At 36.8% G+C, this 19524-nt stretch overlaps 1 protein-coding gene across 3 annotated transcripts; it reads left to right on the forward strand.

Annotated features, from left to right (window-relative positions):
• The first annotated feature begins 314 nt into the window (after positions 1-314).
• On the forward strand, positions 315-19319 carry zbtb44 (zinc finger and BTB domain containing 44). Of its 3 annotated transcripts, none has more exons than XM_087795358.1 (6): positions 315-577; positions 4629-5718; positions 7792-7876; positions 8017-8168; positions 8243-8543; positions 15270-19319. In XM_087795358.1, the coding sequence occupies exons 2-6, from the start codon at positions 4668-4670 to the stop codon at positions 15610-15612; spliced, it is 1932 nt and encodes a 643-aa protein (XP_087651484.1). In that variant the 5' UTR covers positions 315-577; positions 4629-4667; the 3' UTR covers positions 15613-19319. The 3 variants fall into 3 exon arrangements, with proteins under 3 accessions (XP_087651484.1, XP_087651486.1, XP_087651487.1); XM_087795360.1 differs by lacking the exon at positions 15270-19319 and adding an exon at positions 11553-11911 and having other exon boundaries at positions 317-577; XM_087795361.1 differs by having other exon boundaries at positions 318-577; positions 8243-8326; positions 15270-15413.
• The last annotated feature ends 205 nt before the right edge of the window (positions 19320-19524 follow it).

Below are 19524 nucleotides of genomic sequence, written 5' to 3' on the forward strand. Positions count from 1 at the left end.
CCAAGAAGGTCGTTTATAAAAATGAAAGGTTAAATACCTTCTCCAAAGATTTAGTCTAGAGTTAAAGACTTCCCCCACCTGTTAAATAAACAACCGTCATAGGGTGGGTGCATTTTGTCATTACCTGTACAATTTATCATTATATTCCGTCATGGTACTACAGCTTCATGCACTTTTTTTTCATTCTGGAGGCATATATGTACATGCCAGTTAAGATTACGGTTAAATTATTTATAAGTTTCTCCCTCATACTAGTAATCAAAGTTAAGAAACGTTACATTAGTGGTTTCCTGTTCCATACTGTTTTCTTAGGGGTGATCGCGTTGCATTGTGGGGGACACCAATCGAGCGCTCACTGGACCTCAGCTAACACAAAGGAAAAAGGGGTTTTGTGGAAAATGGTATGATGTTTTTTCTAGAATGTGATCAGAGGTGGCTGACAAGGTGGCTGCAGCCCGACAACCGCGAGGAATGTGAGTGGTGAACAGGGTGAAGCTCTGTCGCTTCACCCCTCCGTATCCCAAAGAGCTAAGCATCCAGGGGGCCGGATACTCTCACGGGCGTCGTACTAAAAAAGGTAAACTTATTGAACTGCTATAATAATGAAAGCAGATCCTCGCTAAGTAACCCCGAGAATAGCAGCTGCATGACTGCTTTGTTCGGCGAATATACGGAATATGGTGTGACGCTGTGGTAGCCTAGCGGCTAGCAAGTTAGCTTTTGTGTTTATGCATTGCTGACAGAGTTAGCTACGCTGATACCGGAAGTCTAAGACAATAAAACAGAAACATTGTTAACACCAATTACTAATACGATACAACTAAGTGGTGAATGTTTGCCAAAATGATTGTCCAAAAATATTTTTGTATTAGAAACACTATTCATAAATAACTGCTTTTGTTCAATGTTGTGACAGAAATACCGAATTAAATAATCCTATTTCGGTCACCTTTTTTATCCAGATGTTTGGAAAACTGCGTCTATTGCTTTTCCATCATTCTCGTTATATTATCTGGCTCAAATGATAAAGTGGACACAAAATAAGAAGTTATCTATAAATGTACATTATTTGGATGTGTGTCCTATTGAAACCGAACGTCTGTTTCGCTCACTCAGTTGATGAGTCAACACGTGTCACAGGTTCGAAACCTGCTCTTGACATTTTTTCAAGTGATGTCACGTTTTCGGATTGGCTCTAAATAGTATTAACAGTTGATACTCTTTTATTTCAAAAATGTCTGACATAGATTAGACACTGATTTACATGAGCTCTGGTGTAAATGTTTATTTTTTTACATATGGGTATTCACACAAATATTTGTTCGAAACATGGAAGGAAGTTCAACGAGTAGTGATGATGATGATGAAGATTGTCTTATCATTCTGAGCTTCAATAGAATTTGTGGCTCACCTGCACAAAATGCAAACAAATGCTTGTTATATTTATAGACTAAAAGTGTTTTGTTTACAAAATTCAAACTGAATATCTTTATAACGACAACATGATCAATTTTTACAGAATGTTTTTAGCAGCTATTTCATTGTATGTTTCATGGCTTGTTTTTATAATATATCAAACAAAGTTGACAAATTTCTGATCACTTCACATCTTCTCTATTAGTGTCACAGGCATTCTTCTGGAAAAAACATGTCAGTTATATCAGAGACGAGCCCCATGTTTTTAAGTGTGTTATTGGCTACTTTAAAATGGACTTGCATTTTTGCATTAAACTCTTAAAAGGAAACAATTAAACAGGAAACAATTCCAACCCTTAGTTGACATGAAGAAGTATAAATGAGTGGAATTACAATCTTTGGTGAACTATCACTTTTAGCTACTATTATTATTTTAGAATATATTACAAAAAAATAGGAATCATTCAGTTGAGCACCTTAAGAAGTAACCACAGACTCGTATTTTTATTGTCTACAAGTGTACTCCCCCAGCAAGTGCCCCTTCACTCGTGCTTTTGTCTGATGGAAAATCTCATGCCTCAGAGAATTCACGTCTCTCAGACAGCTGCTGCGCATCCTGCATTTTGCTGACCATGGGCTAGAATTGCTTCGTTGCACACCTGCTCTTATTCTAGTTACATAACTTGGTTCGCTGTCCTCAATACTCATTTGTTGTTTTTTACCCCGTCTCTTCTGCTAAAACAGAACCTGAATGCTGCTCTGTGTATTAAAACTATGACAATATAACAAATTTTAGAAAACTTAGCAGTTGTGTAACAATAATTGATGTATGCTGTGTCTGTATGTTCCCACTAAAGAATCGAGTTAATCCAAATAATTAAATATTGTGATACCATATATGGGTTATTGTCATATAACACTTAGTTAGGATATTTCACCAAAAACTCAAATTTCACTTATTTTCTACTTGCCCTCATCTCGACTTGGCGTTATTTACTTAGTATTATGAGGAACATCAATCCAAGAATTCTTCAGCTCTAAAGGACTCTTTGAACAAAGCAGGACGCGATAACAGCCAGCTAGAGCAGTACAGGCCATTATTGCGTCATAGCGGGACCTGCTTTCGTAACCTTACATTTGCCGATTTTTAAGATGGGGAACTTTATAAAGGGAAGTTGGGTTTTAAGATTGCTTGCCCTTTAAACATGAGTAATACATGTAAAGTTACTTTCATGGAATGTCATGCTATATAATTTAATACATTTCTCTCATACAATTGCAATAACAATTTTGTTTTTTAACACATTGATAGGAAAAATAGGTGTCACCTCATTGACACATTTGAATTTGGTAAATAAAATAAAATGAATTCTTAATGTCATTGTATAATTGTGCAGTTAGAACTGCATAAAAGTAAAGTGTTCCCTGTCCTCATTGCATTGTGGTTTCCCTTCAAAAATCACGATATTATGCAAATTACCCCAAGGACTAAAATTAATTTGTGTTTAGGAGGTATTGGAAATTGGTTCAATTTGTGAGACAAGACTATCCTAGATAGGTAGGTTTTATTTTCACAGGCAAATCCCTGTTCTTTATCAGGGGTTTTCAACCTTTTTGAGCCAAGGTACACTTCACAAAGCACACCACCACCCAAAATGTTAAAAAAAATGTATATATACTATGTAGTCCAGGGGTGCCACACTTTTTCTGCTCTCATCAAAACTGTATTAACAGTTTATATTTGTTAATTTTAAACATTACTGACTGATGTTGACACTTGTAAAGGAGTTCTGAAGAGCTCCAGTGTAGATGTTTATATTTTACATACAGGTTTATATTACAAGTACTTTATTAACGGTGTAATTAGTGGCCTGTTTGAAACTTGAAATGAAGGTTAACAATAATAAAACTGTAAATCAGTAACCGTACTGATGATGATAGTCTCTGAGCTTCATTAGAATTTGTGGCTCTCCTGCACAATACACGTGTGCATTTTAATCACATTTATATATTATATTATATATTATATTATAAGTGTTTTTACAAATATTCATCATGTGGTTGTGCATTTATATACCTCTGATCACACGAGGGAATCCGGCTTTTGTTGTGCTTTCATTTTGACCTGCAGCTTCAGTTTAATAAAGCTGACATGTTTCACAAGAACATTTATGACTCTCGTAGAGGACTTAAAGCGATCAGACTCGAATCATTTTGTTCCTTATACTATAAAAAAAAAATCAGTTTCGTAAAAGAGAAGCATATTTATAATTTAGCGAATAATTGAACTTGTGTAACTACAAACGTGTGGGTGTGCAAATAAACCAATTGGTGCAATAACCATTTGATTGACATGCAGAGCAGCCAATCTGAGCTCTGTTATTTGCAGCTAACTAATGTTTGTACAGTAATTGGGTTAAATCTGATTTTTTTTTTTTATAAATTATAGGTATTCAAGACACATTTTGTTTTTTGTTACATATTGTAAAACGTCCTGCCCTGGATTGAAGGGTTCACAAGCGGCTATTCTACGGGAGACTGATGAGTGTCTACTGCTTATTTATCAACCTTCTACATGTGTAAATTGAGGTTTCTCAGCTCCTGCATAACTTGTTGGCATGAAAGTTGTTCTACAGCAGTGAAGAAGACTCTACATATGGTGGTGAATGGTTCACAGCAAGTTATCAGTATGCACCCTCATCCACCATAATGGACATCTTGGGCTTCAGATTCAAAGGGAGAGCTGAAATGAGCAATAATGAAAGATTCAACCCACCCACCCACTTGTGCTCTTCACCCTCTTTCTCCTAGGAAGAAGCTGCAGGGTAGTCATAGTAGGATTACAAGACAAAAAAATTGTGTCTTTTATATAGCTGTCAGACTATAAACAGTGGTCCTTTTTCGTATTCACATTTTTTTTAAAATCTCTTATAATGCCTGGGCCACAGTCATGCCTTTTGCTCCATCCATGGAATGACAATACAAATCCTTGAATCCTTGTAACATTTTATTTATTCAGAAAAAAGGTTTGTAGGCATACATTTCTTTCTTGGTTTATATCCCTAGTGTGGTTTCATTTATTGTCCAATCAATTGTTGTAGCTAATAAACATTTTTCTATTAAATAATAATATAATAAACCAAATCTGTCAACAGACTGTCCTGCATGTTTTTGTCATTTACATGTGTTGCCTTTTTTTTTTTTTTTTGTAGGGCAATCCTCCCGTTACTCCTTCGAAAGTGGATTCCAACATGGGGGTCAAAACATTCACCCACAGTTCACCCTCCCACAGCCAGGAGATGCTCGAGAAGCTCAACGTCCTTCGAAATGAGGGCCATTTATGTGATGTCACCATCCGGGTCCAGGACAAACTCTTTTTAGCTCACAAAGTGGTCCTTGCCTGCTGCAGCGAATTCTTTCGTTCCAAACTTCTAAGCCGGCATGAGGATGAGGACAAGTTTGTATTGGATCTTCATCATGTGACAGTCAGTGGCTTTGCTCCACTCTTAGAATATGCCTACACGTCTACACTGTCTATCAGCACAGAGAACATTATTGATGTACTGGCAGCTGCAAGCTACATGCAGATGTTCACTGTGGCGAGTACATGTTCAGAGTTCATGAAGTCCAGTATTTTATGGAGCCCAGGAAACAATGGAAGTAACATTGCAGAGAATGTCCATGATGCTGCCCCAGAAAGTGTGTCGTCGAACTGTGCCCTGATGCCTCTTGATGGCAGTGTGTCTCCTGTATCATCTGACTGTAGTCTAATGGAAAGGAATGTTCCTATTTGCCGTGAATCACGCAGGAAAAGAAAAAACTTTGCAACAATGGCTTCTCCAGAGAGTCCACTCAAAAGTACAAATCAAATAGTCACTATCTCCCCCCAGATTACAAATCCTTCACCTTCATTCTCTGACAGCACTGCTCCACCTGTTGAATCGTCCTTGGCATTTCCATGGACCTTTCCTTTTGGCATTGACAGAAGATTTCACTCTGACAAATCAAAGCATCCGGAAAGCCCTCGCTGCTTGGAACAAGGTACTACCGGTACTGCTAAAGCTGTAGTCAGCCGTCGACTTAGTGACTTTTTGACATGTGAAAGCACTAAAGGAGGATCACCACCTGTGCCTGCAGAAGAGGTGGATGTGAGAGTTAAAGTTGAGCGCCTTAGTGATGAAGAGGTCCAGGAGGCGTCCTCACAGCTTGCCTCACAAAGCTCATTGAGTGACCAACAAACGGTGCCAGGAAGTGACCAAGTCCAAGAGGACCTTCTAATCAGTCCACAGTCATCCTCGATTGGTGAGTTATATTTATGAACCTTATGTATTAGAGTTTATGTTTGGCTTGGTTGGTAATGTATATTTTGCTATATTGAAAAATAAAATTATACTTCCAGTATACTACAAAGGTTTATGTTAAATATGTTTTCCTTTTCACTGTATGTTGCTAAACTTATTAACTTATGGTATTTTATCTTTTATCAAGCTGTGTCATTTGGAAGGATGTGATACTGGCCGGTGTAGGTACAATTTCGGTCCCCCCTACAATTTTGGTCCCTCCACTTCCTACATGATGATGTCACACACTGCATATGCGAACGTCTCTTTAAAATATTACTGAGGTTTTTATGATTACAAACTACAGACGGGTAGAATGAGTTATAGAAAGGGGAATATTCTAATATTTTTGTTGTTTTGGGCACTTCCGTTGGTCACACGTATCGTCAGACCAGGAAATTAAAGAATGGAAAGTGATTAAGTTGATGAAGATCGTCTTTTTGACAATATATATGTTTTATGTGTGGTAAAAAGTATCATGTAAACGTTCTGTTGACATTTTTTTAGCCCATTAAAAATATTTAAAGAGACGTTCGCATATGCAGTATGTGAAGTCATCACATAGGAAGTGGGGGGACCAAAATTGTAGGGGGGGGCGAAATTGTAACTGCACCGGACCACAGTGCACAAGTCCTATGTTGTCTATAGTGGTTCAAGGGGCTGCTCAGGGAGTTGTTATGTTGCTCAGACACAAAAAAAAGGTTTCATTGTATGCATGTCATTTATATTAGTTCATTGTATACAAAAACTCAATCTATCTGTTTTAGCCCGGCTAATTTGTCAAATTTCAGAACCCATTTAACCCATTTTCGACTGAGAAAAATCTGTAAACTTAGGAAAATTTGGTCACAACATGATCTGGAGCTTGTAATCCATGTGTTTGTGTCTTCTCGTCTGGACTATTGCACCAGTTTGTTTTCATGTCTTAACAAGATGGAGCCTTCTCCCCTGCAGTTGATAGAGAACTCTGCAGTGAGAATTCTGACCCGCTCTAGTAGAAGAACTCGTATTTCTCCGATCCTTAAATCTCTTCACTGGCTGACAGTTTCTTTCAGGATCAACTTTAAAATTATGGTTCTCACTTTCAGAGCTATTCATGGTCAGGCTCCTCCTTACGTTACTGATCTGATCCAGCCTTACATCCCAGCTCTTAGGTCTGTAGATCAGAATCTGCTGATGGTTCCTCGCACACGGTTCACGACCAGAGGAGAGAAATCTGTCAAGGCTGTTGCTCCCAAGCTTTGGAACAATCTTACTCTCTCTCTCTGCACTTGATAAAGTCTACTGACTCCTTCAAGAAAAATCTCAAGACTTTTTTTTATCCATGCAGGCTTTTACTTGATTTTCTGAGACTTCTATGTTGTTCTCGGTGTTATCTTGAACTTTTAAGTATTTATTTTATTGGGTATTTTTTTGATTGTTTAAGCGCTTTGTGACCCTGGTCTGGAAAAAGCGCTCTACAAATATAAATTACTTACTTAAATGACTTACATTGTGGCACATTACCCAGTTATTTTGTCATTTTAACAGTGAAACTATGTGTCAGTTTTCATTGTCATATCAGAATCAGAAAACATTTATTGCAAATATGGTAAAAACACTTTTTTCGATGTTATGTAATGGTGTCAATGCTGGACAAAACGGAATGACTTGAATAAAAATAAATAAAATGAGATCAATAAAATAAATGAATTATACATTTAAGTGGGCATAAACAATTAAATAACTGAAGTGTTCATGAAAACCAATTCGAACCCTTAAGGAATGGGGTTTACTTTGGGTATTTTTGCTTTCTATCATATCCAAAGTAGCGGTTGCAGCTTTGCGGTCTTGACATGCAGATCTTTTTTTTTTTTTACTTTGATGTGCAAAGTGTGCATTAAAATGTAAAATGTTTACATCCTTGTTAACCTTTTGATTAAACTGGTTTAAATTATTATTGAATGAATCCTTGTTACCTTTGTCGAGTCTTTTCGGTATTTTTCTATACTTGCTATACAAATGTCTGCAATTATATTTGAACCTCTTTTTTTAGGGTCAATGGATGAGGGAGTGTCTGATGGCCTACCATCAATGCAGACCACTTCCAACACTGGAGGGCACACGGAAGATGATGAAAGGTATCAAAAAATGTTGTTTCTAGCAAATATTTTGTAAATGTTTGTAATAAATGATTATTTGTTTTTTCATTTGCCTTTCTCCTCTCCTTTAGTTGAGTTATTATTTTAAATGAATCAATTTTCTGTCATTGGTCTTTCAGGCTGGAAGGTATTCAATATCCATACCACCTCTATATAAGCCCTTCAGGCCGCCCGACCACCAACGGCCCAGACAGGCCTTTTCAGTGTCCAACCTGTGGAGTCAGATTCACACGTATTCAAAATCTGAAGCAGCATATGCTTATACACTCCGGTAATTATAACAAGGAATATTATTTAGGTTGTTGGTAACTTACTGAATGACTACAATGTCCTCTCTGTGTGCAGGCATTAAGCCTTTCCAGTGTGACCGCTGTGGGAAAAAGTTCACACGGGCCTACTCCCTTAAGATGCATCGTCTGAAGCACGAAGGTAAACGTTGTTTCCGGTGCCAGATTTGTAGTGCTACATTCACTTCCTTCGGCGAATATAAGCATCACATGAGGGTGTCCCGACACATTATCCGCAAGCCACGGATTTACGAGTGCAAAACGTGCGGCGCCATGTTCACCAACTCTGGCAATTTAATTGTACACCTGAGGAGTCTGAACCATGAGGCATCCGAACTAGCAAACTACTTCCAGAGCAGGTGAGGAGTCTGGGGGTATGACCCTCTATCATTTTCTCAGAGCACACCTGGCTCAGAATTGAATCCTTTAATTTTTCCATTTAGAATATGAATACTAGAATATGTGTCGAGTTGTATTTCTAAATGTTAGTGATGTTTTTTTTTTTTACTATGACATCTAAGAATAAATTATAGTCCAACAGGAATTTTCACAGAAAGCAACACTCTACACTGTACTTTTCACTTCAAAAATGAAAAATTTTGGTCACAGGCAAATATAGTAGATGCAGAAAAGGTATACATCAGTATTTGTTTTTTTGTGCAAAACTCTCTCTCATTTTGAAATATTTGGTTATGGGTAAACGTTATTCTACGTTAGAAAGTGTGCATAAGCCACTACAGAAAGTGCTTCGTTTTTCTCGAGATTAAATCTGGTCTACCAGAGCCACTCTGCTGTGATTGGTCAAGCATTGAGGTTTGTCACCGCACACGATAAGTCCCTGAAGTCATCACCTCCGAGGGCCTCACTGTATAGACCAAAGTGTGGTGTGATTACAGCTGGCTGGAGCAACAGTTGAGCACATCATTGCTTCATAATGGGCTCATGTTGCCTATCGCTCGAGATTTCCGACAGGGAGAACTTTATAAAGTAATCACTTCAAAACAGAGCAATGTCGTGATAATGGATTTACTACATCTTGTAGAAGGAGAATGCATCATTTGAAACATTAGTTTGCTTTTACTGCCACAAGTTAATGGGTTTTTTGTTACATTGTTAGCTGTTAAAAATAATAATAATAATAACAATAGAATAATGTTTCTTCTACCTGTTCAATTTCTAATAGCAATTTGGAAACCGAAGGAATTTAGAAGTTAATACTGTACCTCAATTGGCACATAGGCTGAAAGTATATGATGATATTGTGATGAGAAATAAATGTATTAGTTTATGAAAAATGTAATATCCACTCATAACTGTAAAAGTGTTTGTTTGTGTTAGTTGTTGATAATTATTGTATCTCTGATGGGTATTTGTCAATATCACAATTGAGTGCCGACCTGGATCTGAGCCGCAAATATCTATCACACCTTCAAACATGTTGGGAAGACTGCATGCTCATAATTTTGAATACATTTGAACACACACAGTACATAAGGCTCCAGTCTTATTACGTAGATCAATATTTCACACCTCAAAAATAAATCTAGTTTTTACTGCTGTTTCCACCAGCAGCAAAACACTTGGTGTCTCTGACTCAGAATGATCAAATATTATAGGTATTAAGATTAATCAGCAGTTCTCTCAAAAATCCCTATAATTGTCTGTGTGTTTATATTTCCTAGACCTTTCCTCTTAATCACCTTTCCAGACATCAAGCTCTGAGCAATTTGAGTACATTATATTTTAGTTCCATTCCATAGTTAATGGTGACTCATTTTAATTTCTCAAGTGCGCTTGCACAAGTACGACATTTTGGTAACGCTTTAGAATAACTATCTATCTATGTCTTGCAATTACTTATTAAATGTATGTTTATAACTATACTTTTTAAATTAGTAATAGATCATGAACCAGCCATTAGTAAATGTAAAGTAATTTGAAGTCGCAACTATTCCTCATTTACTAACTGTTGGTAAATGAAGAATAGTTGCTATTTCATATTTACATCCTAATAGCATATATAAGCTATTAATTAATACTTGAATAATATATTAAGTCAACCTTTACAGATGAGTTGTTAAAGGCTTAGTTCAGCATCATGTTGACTAAGGGTTATTTTCATGGTTATCCGTTCTTTTTTAGAGTTGTATGCAATTATATATGTCCATTTTAATGTAGACTGGAGCTCAGCTACATCTTTCTCCAAAATGACGCACTTAAAAACATCCATATATCTCCATGGCGCTCCTCTGTAATGTCCATCTTCTATTGGAGCCAGCACATGAGGAATTGTTACCAAAAAAATTGAAACAAGACTATATTTTCTTTTTTTTTTTTTTTAAGTGGACGCTGGTTGGACAGCTTTACCTTCTTTCGAAAATGACGCACTTAAAAAATCCATGTATCTCTATGGTGATCGTCTGTAATGTCCACCTGGTATTAAAGCCTCGACAAGAGGAATTGTTCCTAAACAAAATGAACAAGTCTATATTTTAAGCTTGTTTTTATCAGACATTGCTGGGCTAGCAGCCTAAATCTTGGGCATGTGCATGTCAAGCAGGTCCTTGGAGACTGACAACTTCCGCTACAAACAAACTTTAAATATACAGACCTATTAAAGTTTTTTTATTCGGAAACGATTAATGTCGAGTCTTCATTACAAAAAAGAGAAGTTACAGACAACTCCACAGAGGTATTTCGATGTTTTTGAGTCATTTTAGGACAAAGATGAAGACGAAGGCCATTGACCTCCAGTCCCTGCATTAAAATAGACTTTTTTACCTATAACTCTAAAAGGAACGGTTTACTGTGAAAATAATCCCAACTCTCAATAAACAATTTCCCGAAGGAGACCTCCTGAGGGATCAATAAAGTTTTACCTTAACCTTAACCTTAATATAAGGGCTACAAGAATTTTGGAAGGATCTCATTAATAGTTAATCATCTCCCAATACTGTACCTGTGGAACTTTGCAGAACGACAAATGGGTGGAAGAAGTTTAAGGTACAGATATTTAATGTGATATTTAAAATATGAAAATGTTTTACCTGAACCTTGTTCCACATTTCTCATTGGTTCTCTTGTCTACTAAATTTAAATTGTGCAAGGTCGCTCTATAAGGTGTGCTGTTGTTTTAAAAGGCAATCAGATGTTTAGAGACAAAAGCCCCTGCCCAAGTTACGCTTTATTGACTGATCCGGAGTTCACTGGAAGTAGTGAATGTAGTTGTTAGTGTTACTAGCAAACTATAAGGGGTATGAAAATATTAACGGGGAAATTATAGTCTGTTATTCTTGACTGTTTCATTAATCAAAGATTAATATATATGTTTATATTTTCTTTTCTTTTTTTCATGTTTCCTCTGCCAGATAAAAGGAGTATCCGCGCCAGCTAAGCAACGCACTCTACACAAACACAAATTATAACAGTGATTCACAACAGCCACACTTCTCTGCATCAGTGACCCTTGCCCCACACAGTGAGCAACGTGAGAGAGGCAAAGTGCTAAAGATTCCTCTGCACTCAGCACTGCGAGACATGGACTTGTAGTCGCATCTAGAAGATCGAGAGTCTGTTAGGGTGGACAACCAGAAGATGGCAGAATAACGCAGATCTCCTCCAACATGTCACTTCAACAAACCACAGAAGCTAGTAGCAAGACCTTGTAAATCAAGGCACCAACGCTGTCATGAGCCGCCATAAGAGTCATTGCAAAGGCAAGTGAGTGGATGCCTAACTGCGGTCTGTGAAGGTTCTCATCTAGGTCATAGTTATCCAAGTGGTTCAAAGGCGAGTCAACTGGACTGCGTAGAGTTCTAGGAAATCGTTTCACGTCTCATCCTAGTGGCTTTTTCGCTTCCAACTGAGCTGGAGTTTAGGAACCAGTATATATATTCCTACGCGTAGGAACAAATAACAATAAAGAGGGGTGTGGAAACACTTAACCCATCTGGGTGATTGGCCTGGTTAAGGCCTTGACACACGATTATCGGGCCTCTGCGTGGGTGCACACGTTTTTTTTCTGCGACGTCTTTCTTCCACACCAAGGGCTGACCATGCCATTCGCTTCATTTTCGTGGGGTTATCTATCGTATTTTTATTTAATCTTTCGCTCAACGGGTAAAAACACCGACTGTTCTTGACTAGTCTCATAGCATTTCCGGTTTTCACTCCTCTGATGTCAACACGCTGCAGCTTCACCCGCTGCCACACATGCGCAGAACGTGCACTTTTGCCGACGGTCTCTTTTCTGTGTATGAGTCATTTTTTCGAGAGACTAGGGCCAAACTGCGTCAGACCACACAGGACTGGTCGACAGCGCCAGACACCCGATAATCAGCACAGTGTGTTAAGGCCTTTAGGTTTGTAGAAACCCATTACAGTAGTGTCCTGCCCTAGGTGGACTTAGAAGAAACTATGGTTTTGTATTTTGTCTATTAACTTTTCACGAGCATTCCCACGGTAGAGGCCATCCAAGCAGTAAGGAAACAGTTACTAAAAGATGGGCAAACTGATTCATCCAGGTGTCTTATTGCAGCAGTCACAACAGCACACCTTAATAAAGTGATAGTTCACCTAAAATTCAAACTTCAATCAATTTCTACTCACCCTCATGTTGTTTAAGGGTTGGGATTATTTTAGTCTCTTCCTTTTTAGAGTTATAGGCAAAAATGTTCAACCATTTTGATGTAGGACTGAAGCAAGTGAAGTTTGAATTTTTGGTGAACTAACCCATTTTTTGTGAAAAATGTTTTATTTTAATATCATCTTACACTAGGGCCTACTATGTTGTCATTTGTTGACCCTTGTTACAACAAAATATTTTTTTATGTATTTTTTTAATTCAAGGGAGTTTAACAGATCGTGAGCATCTCATTTGTAATCATACTAGTCTCACAAAATCAGTCCTGTTAACTTGGAACTATGGAAATTATTTTATAATATTTTAATTAAAGATTAATAAAAAACGTAAAAACAATATTTGCATATCTGAAAAGGTTCATGCATCACTCATAACATACGGCCATCTTAATTCAGACTTTTCTATATTTTTCAATCACATACAACATTTTTATTGTTGGTTCTGCTCATGGACTTAGATTTAAGAGCCCCAGCCACGGTCCTCGTCGCTCTGCAGAAGTCTTTGCAGACCCTTCATGACTCTTCTGTGGAAACAGACATCCAGCCTCTATATTGAACAACACTTTGAACATTGAAACATCCTGGTTTAAGTTGAAGTCAGTGGATGGATGATCAATTTGGAAAGAAATCATGAAAAATTGTACTAGTGATAATTGAAAGTATAAGAAAAACAAAAACTACAACTGTAACGCCTTTGCATCACAGACCAAACTATGGTGATAAATGGGCCAAACTGTCCAAGAATGACCACCTGGGGGCTTATGAAGTGAGACAGGGAGTGCTTCCTCACAAGTACCACAAAACGGCCTCTATTTACCTCTTAATGGCCTGTTGAGGATGTGGTAGCCAAACAACCAGGCCTTCAACCACCCTTTAGCAGCAAAGAACACTATAGGAGCTGTGACACACGCTGAAGAAATGCTGTTATTCTCAGGTGGGCTATTAAAAATCAAGCTCCACTCCGATCCGTTTCACGTTTTAAGGCCCTAGCTTCATTCCAGAGACCAAGCTCTCTACCCGAGGCAGACGAGCTTCAGAACTCCAGAATTTTTTGGTCGTTGATCTAACCTTCTGAAGGATGAAATGCAATTTAAAATCTAATCGATGTTGATTATAATGGCAGCTTACTCTTTAGACATGTGTATTGGTGTCTCAAGTATGTCAATAACGCCCAAATAGACGACCATGAGTGAAAGATACTGCCATAGACATGCCCTTGTTCTTTCTTTGTTTATCTGTTGTATTTTAAACACATCTTCATCCATAAGTCAGTAACACTTTCATGTTTTTTTTATATACTGATGTTTTTTTTAAAATTCTGATTGAAACAATGAACGTGTTTGAATTGAATACTATAATGTTTTATTATTTGTTTATTATTTACAAGTAGACCATACCAGGCATTGGTTTTAGAGCATTTGAGAATTATTTATTTTAACCTACTATACACATGTACACATAGTAGTTGGGAAATACAGCATGACATTTAAAATGACACTATATATATATATATATATATATATATATATATAACCAATCATAAAAACAAAGTTGATATTTATTAAAATAAAATGTTTAATGTTTACCGGTATTTTGTGAACAAAATGTAAATAAGAAAAAGAAAGTTGAATTGCAATTTATTAATTTTTTCTGAGAAGAGCCTTGAAAAACCCATATTACTGTTTTGTGCGTGCGAGTGTGTCTGTGTGCACGTTTGTTTGGAGCATTTTCTGAGTAATCTGTTCCCTTTTTAGAGTTGTAGTCAAAAATGGATATCCATTTGGGCTTCATCTTGGAGGAAGATGAAGACCACTTGGCTGACGCTGATAAAGATCAGTTTACCTCTGTGGTGCTCGTCTGAAATGTCCATCTTTTATTGAAGCCACAACGAGAAAAATTGTTCAGGGAAAAAAAGAAATATGTCTATATTTTAAGATTGTTTTTGGCAGACGTTTAAAGAATAACAAGCAATATTAACCAGTACTCTGGACTAAGTCTTTTTGTCGAGGCTTCAGTAAGGATGGACATTATAGTTATTATAGTACACCAGGGAAGTATATGGATGTGTTTAAGCATCCTTTGGAGGAAGATAAAGACGAAGACCACTTGGCTTCAGTCGCTACATTAAAATGGATATAGATTTTGCCTATAACTTTAAAAAGGAACGGAGTACTCTGAAAATAATCATATCCCCTGGTTGACCTGAGTGTGAGTAGAAAATTTGTGAAGTTACATTTTTTTTGTGAAATTTAATGTATACCTTGCCAGATATTGTCTTAAGATATCATATAATACAATAGTTTAACAATATATTTCATTACAAACACATTATGATTAAAATTATTTGGGCCTGAATGGGATTCATTAGTAAACATACTAAACTAATGTACATTTTTCTCAGAGATCATCTGGGAGCCTAACTGGCATTTGGTCTTTTTTTTCAGTGATTTCCTCATGCCCGACTACCTGAGTCAAGTGCAGAAGGAAGAAGAGGCCTTGGGAGTGCAGTATGAGCTAGAAGAGTCACAACCCCATTCCCTGTACCCAGGCGGCTCCTCTACTGTCGATGCCTCATCCTCCTCCCCGGGGCAAACGCCTGTCATTTCTCAAGTCTCTTCATCAACTCAAAATTGTGGAAACCTCCCAAGAGTCATTACATCTGAACCTCTCGAACCACTGGAATTCCATGCCTCCCCAGAGACGGATGCTTCTGGTACAGAAGCCATTGGAGAGAAAGCAGATTTGAATGTCAGAGGAAATTCCCCAGTGGTTTTAGAACTAGAGTAGGAACAGACTCCCAAGTCCAAGGAACTGGCTATCTCTTTGATAGAGTGATTTATGTCGTATTCGCATCAGTCATGCTTTGTTTTGAGTTTGTTTTGTCTTTTGCTATTTTAAAATTGTAGCCTTATCATTGTTGCTAATAGTTTTACTATGGAATATGGTATCACACTCACTTCTAATGCCTGCTGATGATCTTTTCCACACCCTAAACTAAGACAGGATGACGCTCGTCTCAGAGTGACTGATTTTCTTAGATCTGTGACAATGAAATGTTAAAATAATATTCTGATACGTTTTCAGGCGAAATTGCATATTCTTCCAAACCCTCATAGTAGTGCACCCAGAAGAATATGTCAAACATGGTGTACATTCTTAATTTTCCATAATTACTGTCATTTCCGATCTATTAAATGCACCTGACTATAAGCCATGCTAAATAAAAGTAAATTAAAAACTTTTGTACGTATAAAGGTCACACTTGAATATAAGACGCATGTTTTCATGGTTACAAATTATTAGTATTATCGCCAGGATTCAATCTTTTATCAAAGGACTTAATGAATGCATTAACTTGCGTGACTAGGGCACGTTACTGCTGTGCACCCGCTTAGTGCGGCCCATGGTTATAGGATTTCTCTAGCTCAAGAATGTGCCTATTTCTGGATTATATCATACAAACAAGCCTGTAAGGATTTTGAAAGAAAAGGACGTTGCAGCAGTGCACATTTACGGTCATAAAGACATCTCACAACAGACAGACCCCTTTTTGACACACTGTGCATCACTGTAGTAGCCCACTTTGGACCCTATATCAGGCTAACTTCACGTTGTTGATGTTTATAACAGTAGATATTTAGACATAAAGATGGTACACAGAAGTTTTAAGTTGTTTTAATTTAACAGAAAAAAAATGCCTGCAAGTTAAGTAAAATAATTAAAATTGCGCTGTCCTCTTTATCGGCCAGTATTCCAGTGATCTTTGCTGAGAGTGTATGAGCAAAAGTCGGTAAATTTTTCCTTGAAGTCGGGAGAAAGTTGCTGACTGGTCATTAGTGCACTGGAGAGCTCTTTTCATCTCATAAACCTAAAACACCCTCTGAACTCTTCAGCGCATAATCTTTCCCCACGTTTGTCTCACTTTGATGTTTATTGCTAATGATTGCCTGTGCTGGCCATCGGTCACTAAAAATCTATAAAGCTACACTGTCAAATCAGCCACAGGGTTCAAAACGTGGGAAAAAAGTAGAAGTTTATAGGCTGAAAATTACAGTTAAGTGGCTTCAGTAAAATAAAACATTGCATAACTGACATTAATAACTTTCACAAGAGTGTCCCAGTAAAGACTGCACAAGCATGACGCTTAAAACTTGAATGACTCTAAATATTTTAAATAAATGCAGCAGCTTCAAATATACGATAATTGAGTACTAATTATTATAAAGGGAAGAAGCTCCCATTTTATACGTAGAAAAAGTTTTTTAAAAAGGCTTTTACATGAGGATTGCACCAATATGAGTAATATTTAGGAAATGATATTGCCCCATATGTTTATAGCTAATTTATCTAAACAAAAGTATGGGGTCTTGTTTTACACTTAAATTATTTTAACAATTATTTCACATTTTTTGTTTCCAACCATCAAGTGCCTCTCATTTCAGATTTTTGCTATACAAAGCTATTTTTCCACGTGGGCATCTAAATTAGTCAATAGTGTATAACATGTGCTTCCAGCTGAGCTTCTTAAAGCATTTAATTCAATTGTATTTAAAGTGTCTAATAACAGTGTTATAACAGTTAACTGGTAGAAACTTTGAGCAGAACCTGGTTCAGTCATGGAGGGTGAGGATCGTAAGAAAAGTAGAGAGGGAGAACAGAAACAGTGTCGTTTTTTTGTTTATACCAGTTATTTGTACAGTGATTGCAAATGAAGCCAAGCAATTTAGCAGTGTCTAGTTGAAGATTTATTATCATACTCTGATTTACTTTTACTCTTGTTGAATGAGTTTGAGTCTGAAACAGAAATGTGAATGAGGTTCATCTGAAGGGACTTTCAATGTAATGTAGCATAATTTCTCTTGATTTCATCCTCATCAACAGACTGTTGATCCCTTGTACAGTTTCTTTAGACAAAAGCCTTTAGTGGTTCATGGTCAGCGGCATTGAAGCCAACTTTTTCTTTTAAATTACAAATCATAAAATATGTAGCTTTGGCTTTGCATTCAATTTGTGATATTCATAGCTTCCTCATTCACTCACCTTGGGCTCAGTGTTCATGCTGTTGTTTTCAACTTACTATCTACTTATTGATATTAGATCAACAATAACATTGAGATTGCTGACAGCAACTGTGTTCTTAAATGCAATGTAGCTTACCACCTTCTCGTAAGATGTCTGTCCAAATTCTTTAAATGTCATTCTCTAAATGTCTAAACTACTGTGTTGCTATTTTCTCATGCAAAAAGATGTTAATTGAGCTGACTATATCAGGTGAAGAATCGTCATAAAAATAGTGTCTAAGAATAGTTGTGAGTTTTAAACTCCAAACTTCAATCATAAAAATACTTAAAAGCTCATTTCTTAAATAGAGTCAGACAATATTTATCAATTATTCATTCAAGCAACACTACTGTATAGTGTATATAGAGTCAAAGCCTCAAATTTCGGTTGTAATCCTATTTCGGTCATAAGTTGTGTGGAAGTCATCTGTTAAGCACTTGCCTTCTCATTAGAAGTTATGTATGTGTACAGATAAAGTAAGATCAGTAATCAAATGTTTTCTTTGTAAAGTAATCATTTATTCAAGTTAGAATGGCACCAAACCCCATTGTCAAAGCTGCATGACCCATGGTTAAACTGTATCAACTAAAATGTTTTTGCTACATGTGCTTATCCTTGGAGTGGTGATGCAATTGCAGCAAAAGTATTTTTTGTTGATTTGAAAATTCTTTGTCTACAGACTACAACTACAGATTTGTACGTCTGTGTGAAGAAGATGGATGTTTCATTGCAAATAATGTGAAAAAGTATAACATTAATGCTGTGCGCAATGCAATTGTTTTTGTTTAGTAATTTAATGTTTTGTCTGTATTGGGAAGATTACAATGAGAGATTTCAAACATGAGTCAAAAGCTACTGTATCAAAGATATTTGATAAAGAAAACTCAATGGGGACGAATACATAAAGAGAGCAAGGTTCAAACACACTCAAACAGTGTTTATTGTGAATGTAAATGTCTATACGATAAAAACGGTCTTAACAAAAGCCTGTGTCATCTCTCTTACAAAATCCTGCCATTTGCCTTTGCACCAAGTTTCATACAAGCTTTTCCAACTTAATGGACAAGTGATTCTAATCTCATTGGGATGTTTCCATGGCAATTAGTAAATGAACATAATTAAAGTTAAGATAATCATTCAAAGTGGCAAATGCTCATCCTAATGATAAGGAGAGGAGGGCTTTCCTGTTTGGCCTGCTAACTACTGTAAGATGTACATTTAAGAGGATCGCCTTAGAAAATGGACCTATTGACTATAGTTGCACAGTTTATGAAGAAGGAAAAAAAGGATTTTGTATTATTCATTTGTACAACTTGTTAAGAGTCAAGTATGGTGTCTGTATTCCGACTCTGTTTTATATTGAGATGCTGCTGTTTGTTGAAAGTGCCCAGAATATTTTTGTGAAAAAAGTGTGCAATAAATGGTGATAGACAGTTTTTTTGTTGTTGTTGGTTCTTTAAACATACAAATTCTTTCTTTTCTTTGTTTCCTTTGTGAGTAAAGTTAATGAAGAAGAAAAAAGGAATCTGTGTTTATTAGGGACTGGTTCTGATTAGCTTTTCTGTTTGTTGGTACATGTTGTTTGGTGAAGTGGCAAGCGTTTCCTTGGTTGTGGCAATTCTATCAATCACCCTACAT

Source organism: Callionymus lyra, chromosome 7 (genome assembly GCF_982586985.1).
Source record: "Callionymus lyra chromosome 7, fCalLyr1.hap1.1, whole genome shotgun sequence".
Lineage (NCBI taxonomy): Eukaryota > Metazoa > Chordata > Actinopteri > Syngnathiformes > Callionymidae > Callionymus > Callionymus lyra.